At 34.4% G+C, this 20,320-nt stretch overlaps 4 protein-coding genes across 6 annotated transcripts; 1 reads left to right on the top strand and 3 right to left on the bottom strand.

Moving 5' to 3' along the window:
- Positions 1-2,013: 2,013 nt before the first annotated feature.
- Positions 2,014-3,833, bottom strand: LOC110415289 (UPF0481 protein At3g47200-like). Its single transcript, XM_021426886.2, has one exon. The coding sequence runs from the start codon at positions 3,687-3,689 to the stop codon at positions 2,301-2,303; it is 1,389 nt and encodes a 462-aa protein (XP_021282561.1). The 5' UTR covers positions 3,690-3,833; the 3' UTR covers positions 2,014-2,300.
- Positions 3,834-6,691: 2,858 nt separating this feature from the next.
- BIGYIN (Tetratricopeptide repeat (TPR)-like superfamily protein) lies at positions 6,692-9,910 on the top strand. Its single transcript, XM_021426476.2, has 5 exons — positions 6,692-6,943; positions 7,378-7,516; positions 8,253-8,374; positions 9,433-9,496; positions 9,582-9,910. The coding sequence occupies exons 1-5, from the start codon at positions 6,851-6,853 to the stop codon at positions 9,665-9,667; spliced, it is 504 nt and encodes a 167-aa protein (XP_021282151.1). The 5' UTR covers positions 6,692-6,850; the 3' UTR covers positions 9,668-9,910.
- Positions 9,911-10,476: 566 nt separating this feature from the next.
- NRPE5 (Eukaryotic rpb5 RNA polymerase subunit family protein) lies at positions 10,477-14,726 on the bottom strand. Of its 3 annotated transcripts, none has more exons than XM_021426473.2 (5): positions 14,208-14,726; positions 12,834-13,010; positions 11,410-11,523; positions 10,959-11,130; positions 10,477-10,805 (listed from the first exon to the last, which is right to left on the bottom strand). In XM_021426473.2, exons 1-4 carry the CDS (start codon positions 14,475-14,477, stop codon positions 11,005-11,007), a joined length of 687 nt encoding a protein of 228 aa, XP_021282148.1. In that variant the 5' UTR covers positions 14,478-14,726; the 3' UTR covers positions 10,477-10,805; positions 10,959-11,004. The 3 variants fall into 3 exon arrangements, with proteins under 3 accessions (XP_021282148.1, XP_021282149.1, XP_089639491.1); XM_021426474.2 differs by having other exon boundaries at positions 10,477-10,798; XM_089783365.1 differs by having other exon boundaries at positions 10,477-11,130; positions 14,208-14,721.
- A 1,083-nt stretch (positions 14,727-15,809) lies between these two features.
- On the bottom strand, positions 15,810-17,541 carry LOC110415179 (Glutaredoxin family protein). The gene has a single exon (XM_021426740.1). It carries the CDS (start codon positions 17,231-17,233, stop codon positions 16,046-16,048), a length of 1,188 nt encoding a protein of 395 aa, XP_021282415.1. The 5' UTR covers positions 17,234-17,541; the 3' UTR covers positions 15,810-16,045.
- Positions 17,542-20,320: the final 2,779 nt, after the last annotated feature.

The raw sequence follows: 20,320 nt of genomic DNA, 5'->3' as shown, positions 1-20,320 counted from the left end.
TAATTCAAAATTAAAGTATAAGGAGTTATTTGTCTCAAAATAAAAGTATTAGGGTTTGATTGAACACAATAAAAGAATAATGACTTATTTGAATTTTTTAACATAGTTTAGAAGCTTTTGTAAGTATTATACCTTAATTATTTATGTGGAATGCTTTTATTATGTAAGATGATAATTTTTATCTATACTTATGTTTTTAATTATTTTATTATTTATATATAATAATTTTAATATTAAAAATTAGGCTTCAGATGTCTTGCGCAATTGATAAATATTGTTAGAGAGAAGTTAATATAAATATATAAATATATATATGTTTATATTTGTGTGTGTATGTATGTATAAAATTAAGCTTCAGATATCTTGCACAATTGATAAATATTGTTAAAGAAAAGTTATTTTATATGCACACACATATGTGTGTGTGTATGTTTATGTATATGTGTAGATATATATACATATACAAACACATATATATACATACATATACACACATATGTGTGCATGTGTATACATACACACACTAATGTATGTATGTATCTATGTATTGAAAAATATAAATGACAAAGAAAGGACAAGGAAAAAAAGGAAGGGTAGAGCTGAAAGACATTATATGCAAACTGGAAGAAAAGATGATGAAGAGAAGAACAAGAGAGAAAAAAAAGCGAGAAATGAGGAATCAAGGGAAGAGTGAGAGATCAACGACGGAGTAGCAAGATGGTGTCCCCAGCAAAGTTGACAAGGATAATGGTACAAGAAACCGAGAGGAAGGAGTGCGGTGGCTAGGATTTTTAGTTCAAGTGTGTTGAAAGAAAGGAAAGAAAAACAATTAGGAGTTTTAAAATACACTTTGCCCTTCTTGTTTTAAAATGTATGGTTAGTATCTTCGATATTTTATTACCATTAGTCAGCAGTTAATTATAAATATAAAATGTCATAATTAAACTCAAATAATTGAAAAATAATATTTAGGATAATTATGGCTTTTTATATTTGTAAATAATGGTTGAATAATGATAATAAAGAGTCAAGAAACAAGTATTTAGAATAATTATGACTTTTTATATTTGTAAATAACTATTAAATAGTAATAATAAAAAGTTAAGGGGTCAATCATACTCTTAAAAACAAGAAGGACTAAAGTATACTTTAACGCTACATGGAAGGGAGCTCTTGTATTTTACTCAACTTTAGGATCATTATTATTTATGATGGATTTTTGACAAAAATTCCATCAAAAAATATTGTGAAAATAGATTTTTTAGAACCAATGTCAATGAACTTTAACATCAGTATTGGTACATGTAGGAAAGTTTCCAATAGAATTTTTCATCAAAAAATTTTGAACAAAATTATCTTAATTTGCCACAGCACTAGCGGGTTTTCAAAACAGTTAATTCCTTGAGATTTTTTTATCAAAAATCCATCGATGATACATCTAAAATATGAGAAATCTCTCTCATTGAAACATTGTCAAAAAAATTATATACCTAAACATTTGGTTCATTGGTTGATGCATGATTTTCATATCTAAAGAGTAAAATTTGAAGCTCTCTTTCTCCAATTAAAAAAAATTGTCAAAAAAGATATATCATTATCGAAGTAATGTTATTTATCATTTAAATTTTAAAATTTTAATTTAAAAGTCTCGAATTAAAGATTTAAGATGCGAAGGCTAAAATTATAAAACGAGAAAGAAATACTTCTCATTGTTTAGCTTAATACTCAATTGATCTCGTATTTTAAAAAACAAACAGCAAAGACACATAAGAATAAACAAATAATAAACTAAACTAATTGTAGTCAATCCTAACTACTAATCGAAAAATAGTAAAAAGAAATAGAAAGAAACATCTATATCATAACATTAAAAAATTGCTACCACATCGTGGAGGCATCTTCGTCATAAATGAATAATATTTAAAAAATATATATGGTTGTATTTTGAATCCCAGAAACTAATGGAATAGAATTGAAAATTTGAAATTGTAATAATATAAAAAATAAAAAAACTCCATAATGAAAGAGCAGTTGGAGGATATCATTTCAGATATATTAACAAGTATCCAGCAAATCAAACATACTAAAGATTTAAAAGAAGTCAGTTTTATTACATATAAAACTCAGAATCCTACATTGGTAATTTCTTCCATTGGCTGCTCACAGTCACACACGAAGCTGGGAAAAGAATACCAAAGCACTTCAAGCACAAATAACCTTATTAGGATACATAAAAACGTAGCGTAATAAAAAGAAAAGTTTGAAAGCACACACTAAAGGACTCGTACCAGGGAGTTTAATCACTTGGTTTTTTTGTTATTTGGAAACGAGTAATAAGCCTGAATAGCGGAGAAAAGAAGCCCAAGGAGCGCAGCCAAAAAGCCGAGGAACGTCCATGGGCTACTAAAATGGGTGTAATAGGCTTGAGCCATTGGGGTCGTCCAGGGATTGTTGCAGTACCTGTGGATATTGTCTGTAGCATCCTTGTACATCGCCTGATCTGGCACCAAGTCCCTGCTCAATTTGTTGAAAAGATCAGCCACTTCTTCATCGCTGCCCAAGTAATTGTGGAGCATACCTGTAACTCGCATTTCCTTAACATCTGCTGCTGTGTCAATGAGAGAATCAAGGAAGTATAAGTAAGAGGTGACCGCAAAATCATTCTCAAAATCTCGACACATTTCTAAGGCTACCAAGTTCAAGAACTTGGAAGCTGTTGAGTCATCCACCAGGATGCGTGGCATCTTTAGGCTTCCCAGAAAGTTGCAATAGAAGGAAATGTTTTTCAGGTTGTCTGACTCGCTGGGTCTAACACTAATCCCTGATTCTTTGAGCTCCTTGACGCTACGAAATGTCTTCCTGTGCTCTCGGTTGTGTCCGCATGACAGAAGCAAGCGACCTATCATACTACTTCTACTCGCCTCTATCATTCCCGTCAAGTGTTTTGTCCGCAAGCGCTCCAGAAGATGAGTGTACTCTTGCTTTGCTTCTTCCTCTGTGTGTGGGCTCTTCTTCCCATCCCGTATATTTGTTATAAGGTTGTCACCGATGAATTCTGTGATTGATTGCTCCCATTTTGTGGGGTCTTTGCTTGAGTCAATCAATATTTTGAGGACCCGGTAAGGAAGTTGGTTTTCTAACAAGAACAAATCAAGTTGCGCAAATACCAGAAGATCTGCTTTAGTGTCCAACCTCTTAAAGTCGCCTTGTAAACCGTAGTGTACAGCAAACAACACCGCACAACCGTCCACGAAGAACATCCAAGCTAGTTTCTCATCGTCGTAATCCTGTATGTCCTCCGGGTTGTAACACCGCTTCAGATCCTTTATCTCTGCCATAATCTTGCTGAATAGAACTTCACCAGTTGTTTGGTTCTCTTTTGCGAAGAGAGCTGCGAGTTTACGCTTGGTGTGCTCCGCCCGCTCGAACTGCGGCAGACCATGATGCAAAGGGCCGAGGGCCACCAGCCTTGGCTTAAAATATTTCCCAAAATCTTCCTTGATACGGATCAGGACTGGTGGAACTCTTTGTATTAACGGTTTAGCTCTTTGAGATGAATCGCTTTCTTGTTTTTGGGCTTCACCCAAGGCTGATATCAATTTCGCGCTCTCGTCTCTGATGAAATCCGAGTGCTCTATCTCAGGCATTGTAACTCTCACTTCTCCAGGGTGCCTCTCGTTGCTGCCCATCCAATCCTACCAGCTTGACGGTTGAAAGGAGGTAACTCAACGACAGTTATGGGATATTCGGAAATCTAGTAGTGTACTTGGGGAGTTGCCCGAAGAAACAAGAGGACGAAAGGATGGAAGAAAGGGTGAGTCAAGTTTGTTTGTTTCCGCATGGCGCGAGCTATTGGGGTACCCTAGCCGCTGAATTTATGCTTTGCACTAACTAGGTGGGGATGATCTTCTTTGTACTTTATTCAGGTATCAAGTTTCGAATATATTTTATCTGCTTTTATCTTTGTAAAAGAGTGACATGGGGTTGATCTTCTTTGTTAAGACTTCATCCACGGAAAAAGTCTTTCATGGATAAGTGTTTTATCTTTCTTTCTCTTGTTTTTTTTTTTTTTGTCAATCAACTCAGCAAGAGAAAAATAAATGTGTAAATATATATATATATATGAAATATTTTCTGCTTACATTCAGTACTGCTCGAAGCCAAGATAGCTGTTTTGTGCTTGGAATGCATGATACTTTGGTTTCCTGAGATGCCAAGTTTAGTATCTCCATCATATTCTGGCCCCCTCTCTTTGTTAAAGTTACAGTTTATCCTACAACGTAATACACAATATGTAAGAAAGTGGCATGGTGACAGCTCCTAGCCAATTCACCTTTCTTTTCTATTGGTTGAACCAGGATTATGCTGTGCCTTGATAAGCTGTTTTTTACTATAATAAGATTCTTTTGCGGCTCTTTTTTCTTCAAACCACTTCGGACACTACGTGGCTTTTCAAAGTAGTGAACATTAAAAGACTTTAGCATTACAATGTTTCGATGCTTCCTTTAATTTGGCAACAAAAATTTTTAAATGAAACTTTTTCTATTTGAAATAAAAATTTAGGGACACGAGAAGATTTGAAGAAATAAAAAGAATGCATCAATTGGTTTCATTTATGTCTATTTGTCTTTGTTTCTCTTCCAAGGTCATTTATATGTTCTATATGACATGTTATCACTTCGAACCCTAACTTGGATATCTTAATTACAAACACATACACACACATACACGTACACGTACACGTGCACACACATTACTTCTTAATCGAAGTATTACATCAGTGATAGGCACATTGCTCATATCACCTCCAAAAACAATGTTTCAATTATAATTGAATATATATTCTTAATTTCAAATAGGTTTTGTTCTTTACCTCTCAAAAAAAAAATTTTGATAATAAAAACCTAATTAGTAATAATAATCAGTACAATGAAAATGAAAATTAAATATCAGTCAATAAAAAATTATTACTAGTTTTTTAAAGAGAAAATGTTTAATTTTTATATAAATCATTCTAATTAAATTAGTAAATGACTTTTTATTCAATAATTTTTTTTTCTTTTTATATGATTTCAATATTTTTTGAAAATTTGTTTTATGATATCACAAAATTAAAATCAGAGATATGCTACAAGTTGATGAAAATGTGACTCTGAATAACTTAATTGTGGTTGATAAAACCTAACTTACTATGAATGATCCATTCAAAAATCCGATTCGATTCGATTTCAAAAGTCAACAACTTAAACTCCAAAATGCTTCAAATCTAAATAACTTGAATGTCAAATCCGAATAACACAAACTTGAGATAATCCAAACTAGACTCGACAAATTGTCACTTCTAAAAAGAGGTAAGCAAGCGTCTCATTCTCGGAAATCCTCTACCATTATTTCTCAAGATTTTAACTTAAAACACTTTTAAATCAGGTCTCAAATTGTAGATTTTATGATCCCTTTGGAAACAAAGCTTATTATTATTAGTTTTTGAAAATGAAATTTATTTACTTTTAAAGAAAGATTTTTAATAAGTACTATATGCCAATATAACACACTGCAGTTAATTTGGAAAAAGAAAGGGTATCTCTTTTTTTAAAAAAAAAAAAAATTCTTATAGAAACCATTTCCAATTGCTTAGAGTTTTGGTTTCATTTGTTCATGGAAAATCGCTTTTAGAAATTGACTTTCTCATTTTTTTTTTATGTTATGATCCATCGAAAATCATTTAATAGTCGACGAAAATTGGACTTAAAATTTGAAAACTGTCTTCCAATTTGCAAAAGAGGAAGACAATTTTGAGATTAAATAATGCACTCTATATAGTTGTTGTTGATTACTTACTAATTATTTCTTTGAGAATAGTTTTACACAAAGTGTAATACTATAGTTTATATGATGTACGTTTATGAATTTAGACTAGTGTGACCATGGGCTAAAGTTAGACTGGTGTGGGCTGAAATTGGATTGGCATGGGTGGAATTCGAATCCGCAGAAGAAGAGTTTGAACTTTCCATCTCTTTTGGGCCTTCTGGAATAGGCTGGGTTATTCTATTACTCCTCTTGGGTATTTGGGTTTGGTAGGATTCTTTTGAATCGTTCTTGGGCTTCTAGGCTAGGTTGGGTTTTGAAAATATCTTTTTAATATAAAATAATATTTAAAAATATTTTTTTTAATATATAGGAAAATAAAAAAGTAAGAAACAAATGGAGGGGGGAGTAAAATTTTATTTTATTTTTTTAATATAATATTTTAAAAAACTTGTAAATTATAAGTAAATTTTTTAAAAGAAATTATCATTTTATTATATTTGATCAAATATTTATATTTATATTTTTAATTAAATAAAATTTTACTATTAAAATTAATTAATTATAACTAATCAAAACATAACTTGTAATTTATATCATTATATTTTTTATATAATATTAATATGACGTTAATGTAAGGTATAAAAATATCAAATAATAATCATTATCATTATAATACGTAAATATATTAAATTATTATTTATTATGACATATTATTATCAGGTAACATTTAATAAATAATTCAAAATTTTTTTTAGATATGATGTATTTTTCTTTCAATGTAAGAAAGCTTAAAATATCTCACGTGGCAACTACCAATCAGGGGAAAAGTCAATTTCTTAATCCTCCAGTGCTGCGCGACGGATTTATTCATTGACAGGGTGTCTTAGCGTGGCTCTCTTAACAACGAAAGGCCCCAAAATGTGTAAGATAAAACCAGAATTTCGAAATTAAACAAAAGAGAGAGAGAGAGAGAGAGAAAGGGGCATAAATCTCAAGCTAAACCCCCGTCGAAATTTGCCGACAGAGCACTGATAACTGAGAAATGGAAGCGAAGATCGGAAAATTTTTCGAATCGGTTGGCTCCTTCTTCGGTGGTGCTGATCAAATCCCCTGGTGCGACGGCGACATCATTGTTGTAAGTATACATTCAGCTTTTCCATGTCTTCTTTGAAAGTTTATCCAATTTAAATTGGATTATTAAGTATTCCGTTTATCCCATTGATTGGGTAATTTTATCATTTGGGGTTTGATTTTTTGCTCATCTCTAGTTTTCTTTCCCTTAGATTAAGAGAAAAAAAATATCAAAAGATTTTGAGTCTGTTGCAGGTGTATATCAATTATTAGGATAGATCATAAACACCCAGAGTAAAGATTTGAATTTCACGAGCAAGTCTGAATGCTTGCCATCATTGCAATCCTGAAGTACAGAATTATAAGAAAGTGGCAGGAAAATGCACTTTTTTTTATGTTTTTTGTCTTGTTAGACTGGGATTTTGGTTTTTCTTGGATACACGTTCGCTTCCCATTCATTATTTTGGCATTTGATTTTGACTGTCGTATTGGTGGAAGGGCTGTGAGAGAGAAGTTGCAGATGCTGCTAAGGGTGATTCGGAGGAGCTGAAGAGTGAAAGCATCATGCGGCTTTCGTGGGCACTTGTTCACTCTAGGCAAGCTGAAGATGTGCAGCGTGGGATAGCAATGCTTGAAGGTCTATTATTTGTACCATCTTCCCTAACCTAAGGTTTTGTTTAACACATTAATGTTTACTAACTTTTTGTAGCATGTACTGTTTCTACTACGTGACCTGTTTGTAATTGTATTGGAGTAATAGGGATTCAATATTGCCAACATAAGTATTTTGCAAATATTACTCATGCTGATAATATTATAGTTTCATAGGTGGTCTCTCTGTCTCAACTCTTTCCTTACTTTTCTCCTTCTAATTGCTATGGCTAATTGTACAATTTTACCTATGACAATGGTTTCTAATAGTTTTCTAATATCGATGGCTATGTTTTTGACTTGGCCCTTCTGTTTTTCTAAGCCTGATTTTGGTTTCTTTGTTACTTTTGTGTTCCTAATCATGAGTCATAGTCATGCTAATTGTCTTCACAGTGCTTGTTTAGTATTTCCATCGCTTCTGGTAATGCATCTGTCTAATACCTTCTATGCAATATATCTGGACCCTAGAAGTGTCTGTTAGCCCTTGCCTATGAGTAATTAAAGCATTAAGCTTTTCAGTTAAAATATTAAGCATATCCTTCTGCCACCATCTCTTCCAGCCCCACTTATGGGCCTTACCAATTTCCCTTGTCACCGCTTTGTTGTTTGAATATATCTTGTTCTTTTTTAATTTTCCTTGGTTCATTGGTTTGTTGCTTTCAGTTTATAACTTTATCTATTATGTTATGGTGCCTCAAACTCAACGATGGTTGTCTTTGCAGCGTCATTGGCTAATAGCAGCTCTCCATTGCAGCACAGGGAGAAACTTTATCTTCTGGCTGTTGGATATTATAGAACTGGTGAATACTCAAAGAGTCGACAACTTGTAGAGCAGTGTTTGGAGGTTTGTCTGTGTTTCCTTAACCCTTTTTCTATTCAAAAACAGATTCTTGGTGGTCTTGCATTTTACCTACTCTGAATGTTCTAGAGTTGATCAATGCTTGGTCAGCACTCTTTAACCCACAATATATTACCCATCTAAAATAAGAGAAACAGTGTAATGAGGGACACTTTTGTGGGGAGTACAGGTGGGTAATGGCAAGAAGATGATTTTTTAACCTTCGTTATTAGTGGAAATTCTTAATATTAATACCTATGCCTTTCATTTACCAAATTGATGAATTGATTTTGTACCTATTTTAAATAGTTTGTGTCTACCATTTAAATTGATTGTTTAAACTATGAATGGTGTCTCTTCCAAAGAAGTAATAATCAGACATACTCAACAAATATGAAAATTGATAAACATAATATTTAACAATAAATCTTATATTGAAAGCTGAAAAATGATTTGTGTAAAATGTTGAGGATAAAGGGATTTGTTCTATCATGAGAGTGCTGGGAAATGATCCCATTTGCCTATCCATTTCTCTTCTCCTTTCTTTTTGAAAGTCCATTTATTTTACTGTATAATTTTCCTAAATACATGGCATGATTTATTTGACTATAATAATCATTATATCTGTTGATAACTTTAGTATTGATATTATATATAAGTTATTCAGAGTTCCATTTACTTTGGCCTTGAAAGTTCTTAAAAATTGGCTAGAAAGAAACAATAAGAGCAAGAGTCCTTAATGGCAAACATCTTGGAAGCACAACTGAACTCCTAGCTCTACTGCCTGGCATTTCTTTAGTGGGCTATAGGCTGTGTGTGTGTTAAATTATTTGCATTTCCTCTGGGTTAGTGCTCTAAATTCTTCTGTGTCTACCCTCTAAAATTTTTTATAGCACTATGTTTTAACTTGCACAACATGACGCTGTAGGTCTGTGTCTTCCCTCTGTTAGAACTTTGGTATTTTGTCTTTATTAGTCCAACGCTGCCTGGTGTGGTGCATTTCTTGCACATTTGCTTTATTGAAACATTTGTTTTCAGTGTTTTATTTTGATTTCTTATTGTAGATTGCACCGGATTGGAGGCAAGCTCTTGCCCTGAAGAAGACAGTTGAGGATCGTATTGCTAAAGGTGATAACTAGAATTTTCTTACAAATTTTAGAGTTAATTATAGCATAGACTGAAGGAATGATGAATATATTTTGTGTTAATATAGATGGTGTTATTGGAATTGGCATCACTGCTACTGCTGTGGGACTTATTGCGGGTGGAATTGCCGCTGCATTGTCTCGCAAGAAATGATAAAACCAAAATTCTGGCCATGAGATTGCGCGCCCCGAGTATTTTGCAGATTTTCCTGGAAAAATAAGTGACAAAAGTATAGTTGTAACATCTCTTGGTTTTTAGAATGTATTGCTACAAGTGGTTTTGATCCGGTTTGGCGTGCCTAGCTGATAGAAACGAGAGTTTCGTTAATAGATATGACAAAGACAGTATTCTCTGCCCATAATGTAAATGCCTTTTTTTTTTTGGTGTTTTGTGTGATCAACTAGAGTAACTGTTAGCTTTTGCAGTTGCTGTCATGGGGAAAGTGCATGAATTTGCTACCTGTGAAAAGGTATACAGATATGCATGGACAAGATTAAACTGTAATTATTCCTGTTAGCATACGCTGATAGTTCTTTGATTAGGTAAGTCAGTAGTGCCTAAAAGGATCCAGATAGTAAAAAGAGTGATGCCACTCATGGCAGTAACGATGCCTCCAACGGCATAATAGAAAATCCCTCCTCTTCTTTCTCCCTTTCTGTTTATTTTTTAGGATGAAAGACTTGTTGCGTACGGTGCAGCTAAAACGAGATATTGAAGTTACAGCATATCAATTGCTGGATGCTTTCGCGATTGTATGAGTTTTAGCAACAAGGCCAGCAAGAGGGCGGTTGGCACCCAATGTTGAATAGGAACATCTTCGTTTCTTTAGCCCCAGCATGATTTTTATCAATGGTACCGTATCTCCAATTTCGAAACCATTTGCCAACCAACAAGACCCAAGTTGATCAAACGTCAAACAAAAGCCAAATCCAAAATGACCTGACACAAACTTAGAGAAACCCTCATCTGAAACGACATGAACCTGAGATTGATTCAATCTAAATCCATAACAATACAAACTTAATACTGAAAATTAAATCGATTGAATTTGCATAAGATGATATTTCACAAATGCAAAATTTAATTACCACTTTTATTCTCAAGACAACTTGACTTGAAAACGACGAACCCATCAAGATCCAAACTTGAGGCGATCTAAATCCAAAATAACCGACCTGAACCCGCCGGCTTGCCACCTCTAATTTTCCCTCATCTATCTCTGTGGATGGTGACGGAAGCCATTCCACCCACAATTCTTCTTTTGCCTTGAGTAGGAGTCACAACCTATTTTCTAAAACTAAAATATTAGTTCTACATTTTGCACAGTCAGCTGCTTGATAAAAGATAAAAAGACTTGGTAGACTCAATCAGTGTTCATAAAGAGTAAACAGATGTCACACGAAGCAACCAAAAAGAAGGTTGGCCAAAAACTTAACAAGCACACCTGCAACTTCCCACAGGAAAATACAAAGGGAAACTGCATCGCCGCATCACCAAACGCATCGGTAGGTGACATGTGACTGGGTGATCTCACCATCATACATAACTTTGACCACCTGACCCCTTTCATAACCATAATATCTTGCAATGGCATCTTTCTTTAACAATCTAGGAAGCTGGAAATAATTAGAAATTCAAATCAAATGCCAAACAATTAGTGACTGTAAGTCTGTAACCACCAAAACCTACCAAAAATAAACATAAAGATGCAATATTTTGTCATGCAGCTGCCCTAAAGTTTGGTATAGGTTTAAATCTTCACAACTAACATCGCATATATGACATATGCATGTCATTTTAATGCAACAAATGTCTGATCGACAACAACAAATCTGAAAGCTAACGATGACGTGTATGTAATATTCAACCAAAGCTCTGAATGTTTTAAGACTAACCTGTTTCTCTTCTATACTGTGCTTCTGCAAGAGCTTTTGTTTCTCTTGTTCTGTCAAGACCTGATGCTTGGGCTTTAACACATGCTTCGTAATATTAACCAGTAAGTCAGTGATCTGAGAACCAAGAAACACAAAGTAGAGGAGATATTAGGGGTACAAGAAGGTTTGAACAAGTTGCATGTTAGATATAAGGAGGCAAAAGGAGTTGGCATCCCACAACCATAATGGATGTAAAGAACTAATTTCTTTACTTAAATGTACAATGCCATGTAAAGCCTGTTTCAAAAGTTACAAATTTATCCATCAGAGATTTGACAAGGATTACATATTATCATAAGATGGAAAGATTATGAGAATTATTAACCAATTTCTAACAGTATGTGGTCTATAGACTAATAAAGACTAATACTGTAAATAGAAGATTTCTTTCAAAAAAAGAAAAAGTAACGACTTTCATTTTTCAGAGACAAAAAAACAATGATCAAGCCAATCGTCTATAGCTGATTGTCTATGTCTATGTCCAGAGTTTACTCCATTCAGTGGCCTAGCTGCTGTAAGGAAAGAAACTTATGATCTTATGGGGATAGAATCAATCCCAGCAAATTCCTTTGAATTGATAGAATTGGCACAGGAAATATAAGGTCAGTTGAAGCTTGCAGACTGTAGTACAATTTTTAAGCTTTACATTGTTGATAACAATATATTAGAGAACTTATAACCTATGACTAGCACTAGTAGTGCAAAATAACATCTCAATTTTGGTTAGTACAAACCATCTGAAGAAAAAGACTGTCAAGATAAGCCTCATGTTAGAAAAAAATGCATGTTCCTTGCATGCCAATGGCTATTTCTCATGATGTAATCTAGAGACAAAGATGTGAAAGCAATTCCAAAGGGATGTGGCACCTTCTGAAACTATTAAAAAAATATTTAAATTCAAAATTGAATCATTAAATGAGTATAAAAAGTAAAAAGACGCATATAATCTTGCTTTTAGTTCCCATAGAAACTTCAATAGTGAAATGCAGTGCACTCATTAGCAGTTTTCATCCTTCATATGCTAATCTTAAGCTCCAAGTCCAAAATTGCCACCACAACTAGGCTAAAGAGATCAACTAGTAAGCATGTTATCCCTGCTTTTATTATAATAAACTACTGTTTAAAAAAAATATCAAATAATATGAACCAAAGAGAGAGAGAAGCATTGATGTATCAACAAGTGTGTAAATGTATGAAGCAAGGCTTAGGGCATGCAGCATGCATACAACATGGAGGATGGATACAGAAATACAACAATTTTCAGGACATGAAAGGCCTAGCAGCCAAAGCTTTTGAGTACGGAAACATTTTCATGTATCAAATTGAATTTACAGAACCAATGTCCATGAAAGTAACAAAGACAAGACTTGTATTACAAAATTTACCTGGAATATCTCCACTTTAAATGAGAAAAGGTCCAGAGCCTTTAAAGCTTGGTTTGTTATGTGGTTTTGCAAGACTAGTATCAACCCAGTCAAACTTTCTTTGTTAGTAATTAGACCAGCAATGAGACGAATCCCACTAACTTTAACCATACCAGGCCCATAGAAAACTACCAGAATCTGCTAGGAAAAAATCATTAAGTAGAGAAAAAAATTTCCCGTTATATATTGCAGATCACATAAAGAATAAAGAATTACATCTCAATACAGACTGGCAGCAATTAACAAGAAAAAAGTTAGTACATCAGTACAAGAAAAAGACACAATCTTTTGATAGCAAGATATAAAATGAAGTGGTTGATACTTCAGCTTTGTTATCAGTTAATCTACATAAGTTTCTGAATTGTGCTCAAACTTCATAAGCCTCAAACTTCATCCAATACTTTAAATGAAATAGCAAACTGAATAGATGGCTGAAAGGTGCTGTGTCATTAAATGAGATATTGGACTGCCCAAAAAAAATTCTCCAACAATACTAAATCATAAAATAATAATAATAATGATGTTTCCTGCCCCATGCAACGAATTTGACATTGTGGAAGTACAGGACAAATCGCACTTCATTCTGGGCAGATGAAAGCCAATCATTCTAGTTACAATAACGCAATCTTATTTCAACTATAGTATTACCAAACATGATCACATATAGTGGCTGGAATCAATGGAAGACTGCAACCATAATGTACTGAGAGTAACATCAATGCAGATTTCACAAAGATCTATATGGAGCATTCTTACAGGGGCTAGCTCAGGTGGAGGGTTGGAGAGATCTTAGATTAAAACAGTAGCGCTCTATTCTAGGAAACACGAGATAGTAGCATCTCATATGGGAGGCAAAATGTGTAGTAATTCATAGTTTCTCAAAACTGACAAACTCACACTGAGACATGTTATGCCTAGTTCCTACATATCTTTTTTGTCTGAAAACTTACAAACTCAGAGAAAACAATTTGTAGGTGAAGAAAGGGAGAGATAATCATAGATTTTAACAAGTTAAAATACTCCATTAGTGAAGAAAAGTCTAGGAACATACAAACTAAAACCTATGGCTGCCAAAGTCAGGTGGCATTGTTTGTAAGTAGCAGGGTCTGGACATTATTGACTTAGGCCAAATTATATTGAACAATTTTTTAGGAACATGCAACCGAGTCCTCCAACTTCAAAACACGTGCAATAAGTAGATTCTTATCTAATAATACAATGAATCACCATAATCATATTTTTTCACCAAGAACAAAAATTGAGTAAAGAGCAGCCCCAACATAAAGCAAAGCCAGAAAAAAAGGGGGAAAAAAAAGAAAAGAAAGCATTACTTACCCGCTTCGAAGGGTCAGTTTTATGAGTAACAGAGAGTCTGAGACGATCAAAATCAGGGCTTTGGCCATAGATGGCTCGAAATTCTTGCAGGGAGAGGTTGATTTCAGAGATGGGTACGGCATAACCTCTGTCCCTCAGCATCTCCAGCACAGTTCTCCGTGACAGGTAGTATCGGTGACTCTCCGTGCTGCCATCGTCCACGATGCCACTCAAGCACTTCCCCAGAGCTTCTCCGTTTGACCCATCTCCTTCCAACCCATTCCCTTCCATTTTTGTCTTCCTTGTGGAGTGGGGGTGAACGTCGTGCTATGGTTTTAGGGGTTTATATCTGGGCCGGACTTTGAGCAGCTCCTTCAGTTAAATTAAATATAACATATAAATTGATAGTAAGTTGAGGTTTGGGTTTTAAACTCTTATCGACCCAAATCCTAACCCAGAAAATGGCCTACGCTGCCGGCCTAGAATGGCCCAACCTATTCACTGCTCTGTTGCTGTAACTTGGTGGATGTGTTATAATCAACGTTTTAACCCCCAAGATCAAATCTTGTAGCTTCTCCAACCAAAACAAAGGGAAGAATCAATAAGAACATAATATGGAGTGACTGAGTTTCTCCATTGACTGCAACGCACATGCGCGGGTTCTTTTTTTTTTTTTTTTGATGTTTCTGGGTTTACGACATTAATTATTCAACCATGGTCCATGGGGACGAACAGTCTGTCCCCTGTTTCGATTTTAAGAGCTGCCTGCCTTGATCAGTACTCCATTGATTTCTGCTCCGCCCATCTGTACTGTACACAGTATATTTAAAGATGATGTGTTAGGTCTATTTGGGTAATTGTCTGTTCCCCTTTATTGGCTGCACAGCACATATGCAATTCTTTTAGCCTTAGCCAAAACAATAAAATAAAAATTTGAAACGTGAAAAGAATGGATTAAGAGCCACTGCTTCCTGCAACTCTGTCAAGAATGGAACCTTTGTTGCTTTCTCTATTTTAAATCCAATCTTCATCTTTTCTCTTTTTAAACACAGTAACTCACTCACTTATCATGAAGCTTATCTATGTGCTTCTTAAAGGCTATGGTCTACATTTGCTCTATCCTTCTAATGAGACCTCATAAGATCATTTCAGATTAAGTTTATCACCTTTTTTATAATAAAAATCGAATTCTTCACTCTCGGATCGTTTCGAGTTAGTATTTTGAGTCATTCGAGTTTAGGTTATTCGACTTATTTCGGAAGTTGAGTTAGGCAAGTTTGGGTTTGGATGGAGATGGAGTTCAGATGGGTCCAACAAGTTTTTCGAGTCACCTTACCTTTGCCAGCTCTAATTGGTACTGAATATATGTGTCAAATTGATACCACACAGTTTAAACCTGTTAATGGAACTAATACCAGGTTCAGACCTTGTATTTGGAACCAGATTCACTAAAAACTATGGCACCAAATAGGGAAACATTTGAAATAAGGGTGAAATGGCAACCAAATCAAGTAGGTGATGAATTAACTTTCACACAACCAACATACACACACAAAAAAAAAAAAGAACAAGAACAAGACAAACATGCATAGAAATGCTTCACAAACTTCAAACAATTGGATCTTGAACATCAAAACTGTCACATTTTTATTTCATACAGCTCGGAATGACAATGAACAATAAGAACCATCTGCTGGACGGTATAGGCAGACCACAAAGAAACTAGTAGCAAGCAAGACCCTACTACAAATAGCAATTCAAGGAATTAGTCGAACTAGAGACATTTTTCATTTTATAATCTTCATCCACAAATTAACTATAAGATGTATGCATCCCCTAATATTCGTTTGGCTTAGTTATCATGAGCAACAACCAGGGCACCTTATTAACCCATTCTCATTGCAATCTGGACACCTTCTCAACTCTCCTTCATCTTCCTCAAATACCTTTCTGCTCCCATTACATTTGGGACATGGCACAAACCTAGCATCCCCACAACCTTCACAAACAATTCTAGGATCTCTAACTGGAAACCCATCCAAAAGCTTTGCCAATTCTCCACTCTCATTAAGCTGTTTAATCTCTTCTACACCACCAACATGCTTTCCCTTGATGAACACTTGTGGCAGACAAATTACTTTCCCTCCGAGTAGACTTTGCAACTCATTTCTATATACAGAGTCCATTGAGATATCCCTCTCATCTACAGGCACTCTAAATCCTCTAAATATCATTCTAACAGAACAACAATCCTCATAGGTCTTTCTTATTCCTCTTAAACTTGTAAAATATAATACAATTCTGTTTTCAGTGCTTGGCACTTTAAACCAACTATCTGATAATGAAGAACATGAAGGACTAGAACCCACAGATATTATACTTCTGCACTCATTGCTTCCTAACTGCCTGGAAGATAAGGCTCGTCTATAACTTGAAACCACATTTGGGTCAAGTTTTGATAGCAAAGATTCTTCAGATAAATGTTTCCATAATGGCTTTGTCAACGATGGCTTAGTAGGTTTATAATCCTCCAATTTCTTCACAGCCACATCAAGACTCTTACTGTTAAACGCGTTAGATTTCGATGAAAGCTCATCGGAATGAGTATTAACAAAAGAATCAGTCTTACCCAGATCAAAATCACAGTCATCATCAAGCCCATCCATGAGCTCCCAGGTGTTGATGACAGAATCTGGAGACAATGACTCCTCTTGGTCTGCATGAACTGGAGAGTTGTTGTGGTGCGGCGGTAGATTTGGCTGATGATCAGGGAAATCCTGGCTGTTCATTTCAGACGCTTTGGTGTCAATGAGCAGGAGAGAGCCATAGGTAGTAGATGTTAAAGAGACAAGGTGGTGGGTATCGCCTTTCCTGAGTGGCGGGTGGTGAACAAGAGGAGTGGGGAGTGAAAGAGCTCTAGGAACTGGTGGTGGTGAAGAATGCGAAGAAACCGTTGATTCTAGAGAAGAGCAAGAATATGGATCTTCTGGAGGATTATTGCTTTTGGTGAAAAGAGTAGTGTTGGGTCTCGAAGCAGAACAGCCCATGAATGAAGAATCTTTTGCTTCTCCCCCTCCAGACTGTTGTTGCCCTTTTTTGGATTATGGGGTTGGAGTTTGTAGCTTAAAGAGAAGACCTTTATTTTGGGGTATTTTTGGTTCTGCTTTTTGGTTTCCTTTCAGACGGAGAAAGAGGGAGAAAGGGAATTCTAGCGGTAGATCGGGTGCATTTCTGAAGGCTTAGAGGGAAAGGCAGAGAAGGAATGGCGTTGGTGGGAAAGAGCTGTCAAGAGAGTTAGGAGTGGGAGATGGTGACATTAATGCAGTTTGGAGGTTCGAAAGTTTGCTTTTAGAGTTTGAATTGATATGATAATAGACGGATAATGGTAGTTAGGGCAATTAGCACAAGACAACAAAGTTTGGATAGAGACAAAGAGGTAAGTCTCGTCCTAGATTAGGAGTTGTTTTGAGGTGTGTTTGGTCTTTATTTTTTATGCAATAAAACCACTGTTTCTTGGCTCATACTTGGTAACTTGGGAAACTCACAAGACTGAATGAGGTGCCTTTTCTCTGTTAGTATATTTTGTTTTGGATGCCATGTCACAATCTCTTGCTTGGTTATTGGACTCAACTAGATTTTGCACATGTAAATCCATAAAACCAGGTCTTGGTATTGAGGAAAGCAGACCAGGGCCAGCCACATTGTGTTTTCTACATCATGCTTTCTTCCAAACATCATTTTCCCTTCCTTCTGCTTTATGCAAGAATTTAACCATTTACACTAAAACATACTACAATACTAAGGAATTCTTTAGGGGGTATTTGTTCAAGTATTTCTTTCATTTTAATTTGAGTGTCCATCCTGTTATTTTAGAATAATTTAAAAATATGTCTATTTCTCTCAAAAGGAAAACCATTTTTCTGATATTGTCATCCATTAAATATTAACTTTAAGTAGATCCTCAAACTTTTATAACACTTTAAAAGATAAATTTTGTAAGTAAACAAAAAATGGATATCACATGAGAAAATTACAACTATTACATGAGAATTTATTCTATAAATAATTGAACGAAACACCAAATGAAATTCTCAATGTGAGTCATATTCATTGAATAACAAGCACTCACATATTACTTTAAATCTCCTCATACTTTAAACTATGAAATTGATTGTCCACTTCATAAATAAGGAACATAACCATATGTCAATCTCTCAATTTTATCAATTTTCAATCTCGATAAAGCATGGACTAGGAACATCTAGGAATAATGCTTTGGTGTAATAAGGATCTCACAATTATAACGCTTTATAATTACCTTTGCAAACCATACCTTCCACCATAGGCTTTATCTTATTAGTTAATAATAACAATTATAACTATAAAGATTAAAAAAAAAGGCCTTCATTAATTAATGTAATGCTTAAAATAAATAATGTATCTCTATACCCAATTAATTGGATTATAGGGCATACACTAACACTATCAATTTCTCACTTACTCTAAAGCCAATCGCTTATATATCTAATGCCAAACCCTTCCATGTGTTGATCATGTTTCTATTGGGACAGAGCCTCAATGAATGGATCCGCTACGTCATCATCTGTGGGTACATGCTCAATCTTTATGTCACCTCCCGAGATGATCTCTTTAATCAAGTGATAACATTATCTTACATGTTTGGATCTTTGATGATGTGGAACCCTAATTTTTATATAAGGACAAATTGGTAATTTGACCTAATGGTATAATGGACATTTCCTTGGTGAGCGTTTTATCCTCTATCTTGCATGATTTCGATTATTGATTATATTCCCTTCCATGTTTTCTATCCTTCATGGCCTTGCAAACTTATCTGTCACCATTGAAAGCAAAAATTTTTCTAAGTCTAGAAAGGACAAAATTTTGTGATTTTTGTAAAACAATTTAATGGAAATAAAAAAGAAAAAGACAATAATGGTTCTCTTGATATTGAAATGGCTTAAATGATTTTTCTATAATTTTAGAAATATGTTTGCTATGATTACTAAGAGCTCAAAATTTAATTTCAACCAAACTTTTTTTATTTTATTCATGGAACCAAAATTTATATTTAATTCTTTTGGAATTTGATTTTAGATATTTTTATTGGATCTGAATGAGGGGTTTTTGCTTACATTTATTTAAATGGAATTAAATGTAAATAACCTTAGGACTTGTTAAAGACACCTAGAGTGCATTTTGGACAAAATCTATCGATGCATGATGATAATGTATCAATAGATTCAACCCAGAACCAAATGTATCAATAGATTTGGAAATCTATCGTTATATTAAACGTAGATTCAAAAAAAATAAAAGTATTTCAAACTTTTCCTCCATTAAAACATACCCTAAAATCCCCAAAACCCCTCAATCGCCTTCATTCATCCTCAGCATGACTTTTCACCTATTTTTGCTCTCTTTTCACTCCATTTTCAATCCAAACATCAAGGATCATCTTCAAGTATTTAAAAATCATTCTCAAGCTCAACTTTTGATTTAACACACTCCTAGAGGTAAAGGTTTCTCACTTCCAACACTTAAACTTTTGATTTTGATTTTCATAATCTCTAGATTTCTGACAAATTTATTTTTAATCTTTAAACTGAAGGATTTGTGATGCACTAAACCTCACCAAGTTAAGGTTACAAGACACTCTAACTTGTTACCTCTTAGAACTCACTATTAAGTTAGATTATAGTTGTTGATTTTAGATTGATGGATGATTAAAGAAGTTTGTGGAAGGATAAATGGTTATTGTTAAGAATAGAGTTAGAGAACAAGATATTGGTGATGGAAAGTTGGATGTTAGGTATTGTTGAACAAATTGATATTTTGGGAGAACCAAGTTTTCAACAAAAAGTGTTATGGGAAAGGCATGCTTCAATGATGTGGGTAGATACGATGTTTTGAATTATCTTGATATAATTAAGCATGCATATCTACAAACCTTGCATAAAAATATATTTGATGTGAACAATAGTTTTACAGTATGTTTTGATTACAGCTATATATGTTATGTAAATATGTCTATTATGTACAAAACTACAAGGAACAAGCCTTTCAAATCTTTGATACCTCAAAATTTGATATTTATCTATGATTGATGAATG

This window comes from Theobroma umbraticum, unplaced genomic scaffold (assembly GCF_002168275.2).
Source record: "Theobroma umbraticum cultivar Fairchild unplaced genomic scaffold, ASM216827v3 scaffold_147.0, whole genome shotgun sequence".
In the NCBI taxonomy this organism is placed as follows: domain Eukaryota; kingdom Viridiplantae; phylum Streptophyta; class Magnoliopsida; order Malvales; family Malvaceae; genus Theobroma; species Theobroma umbraticum.
Note: the sequence above shows the minus strand (reverse complement) of the source record. Positions and strands in the feature narration are given on the sequence as shown.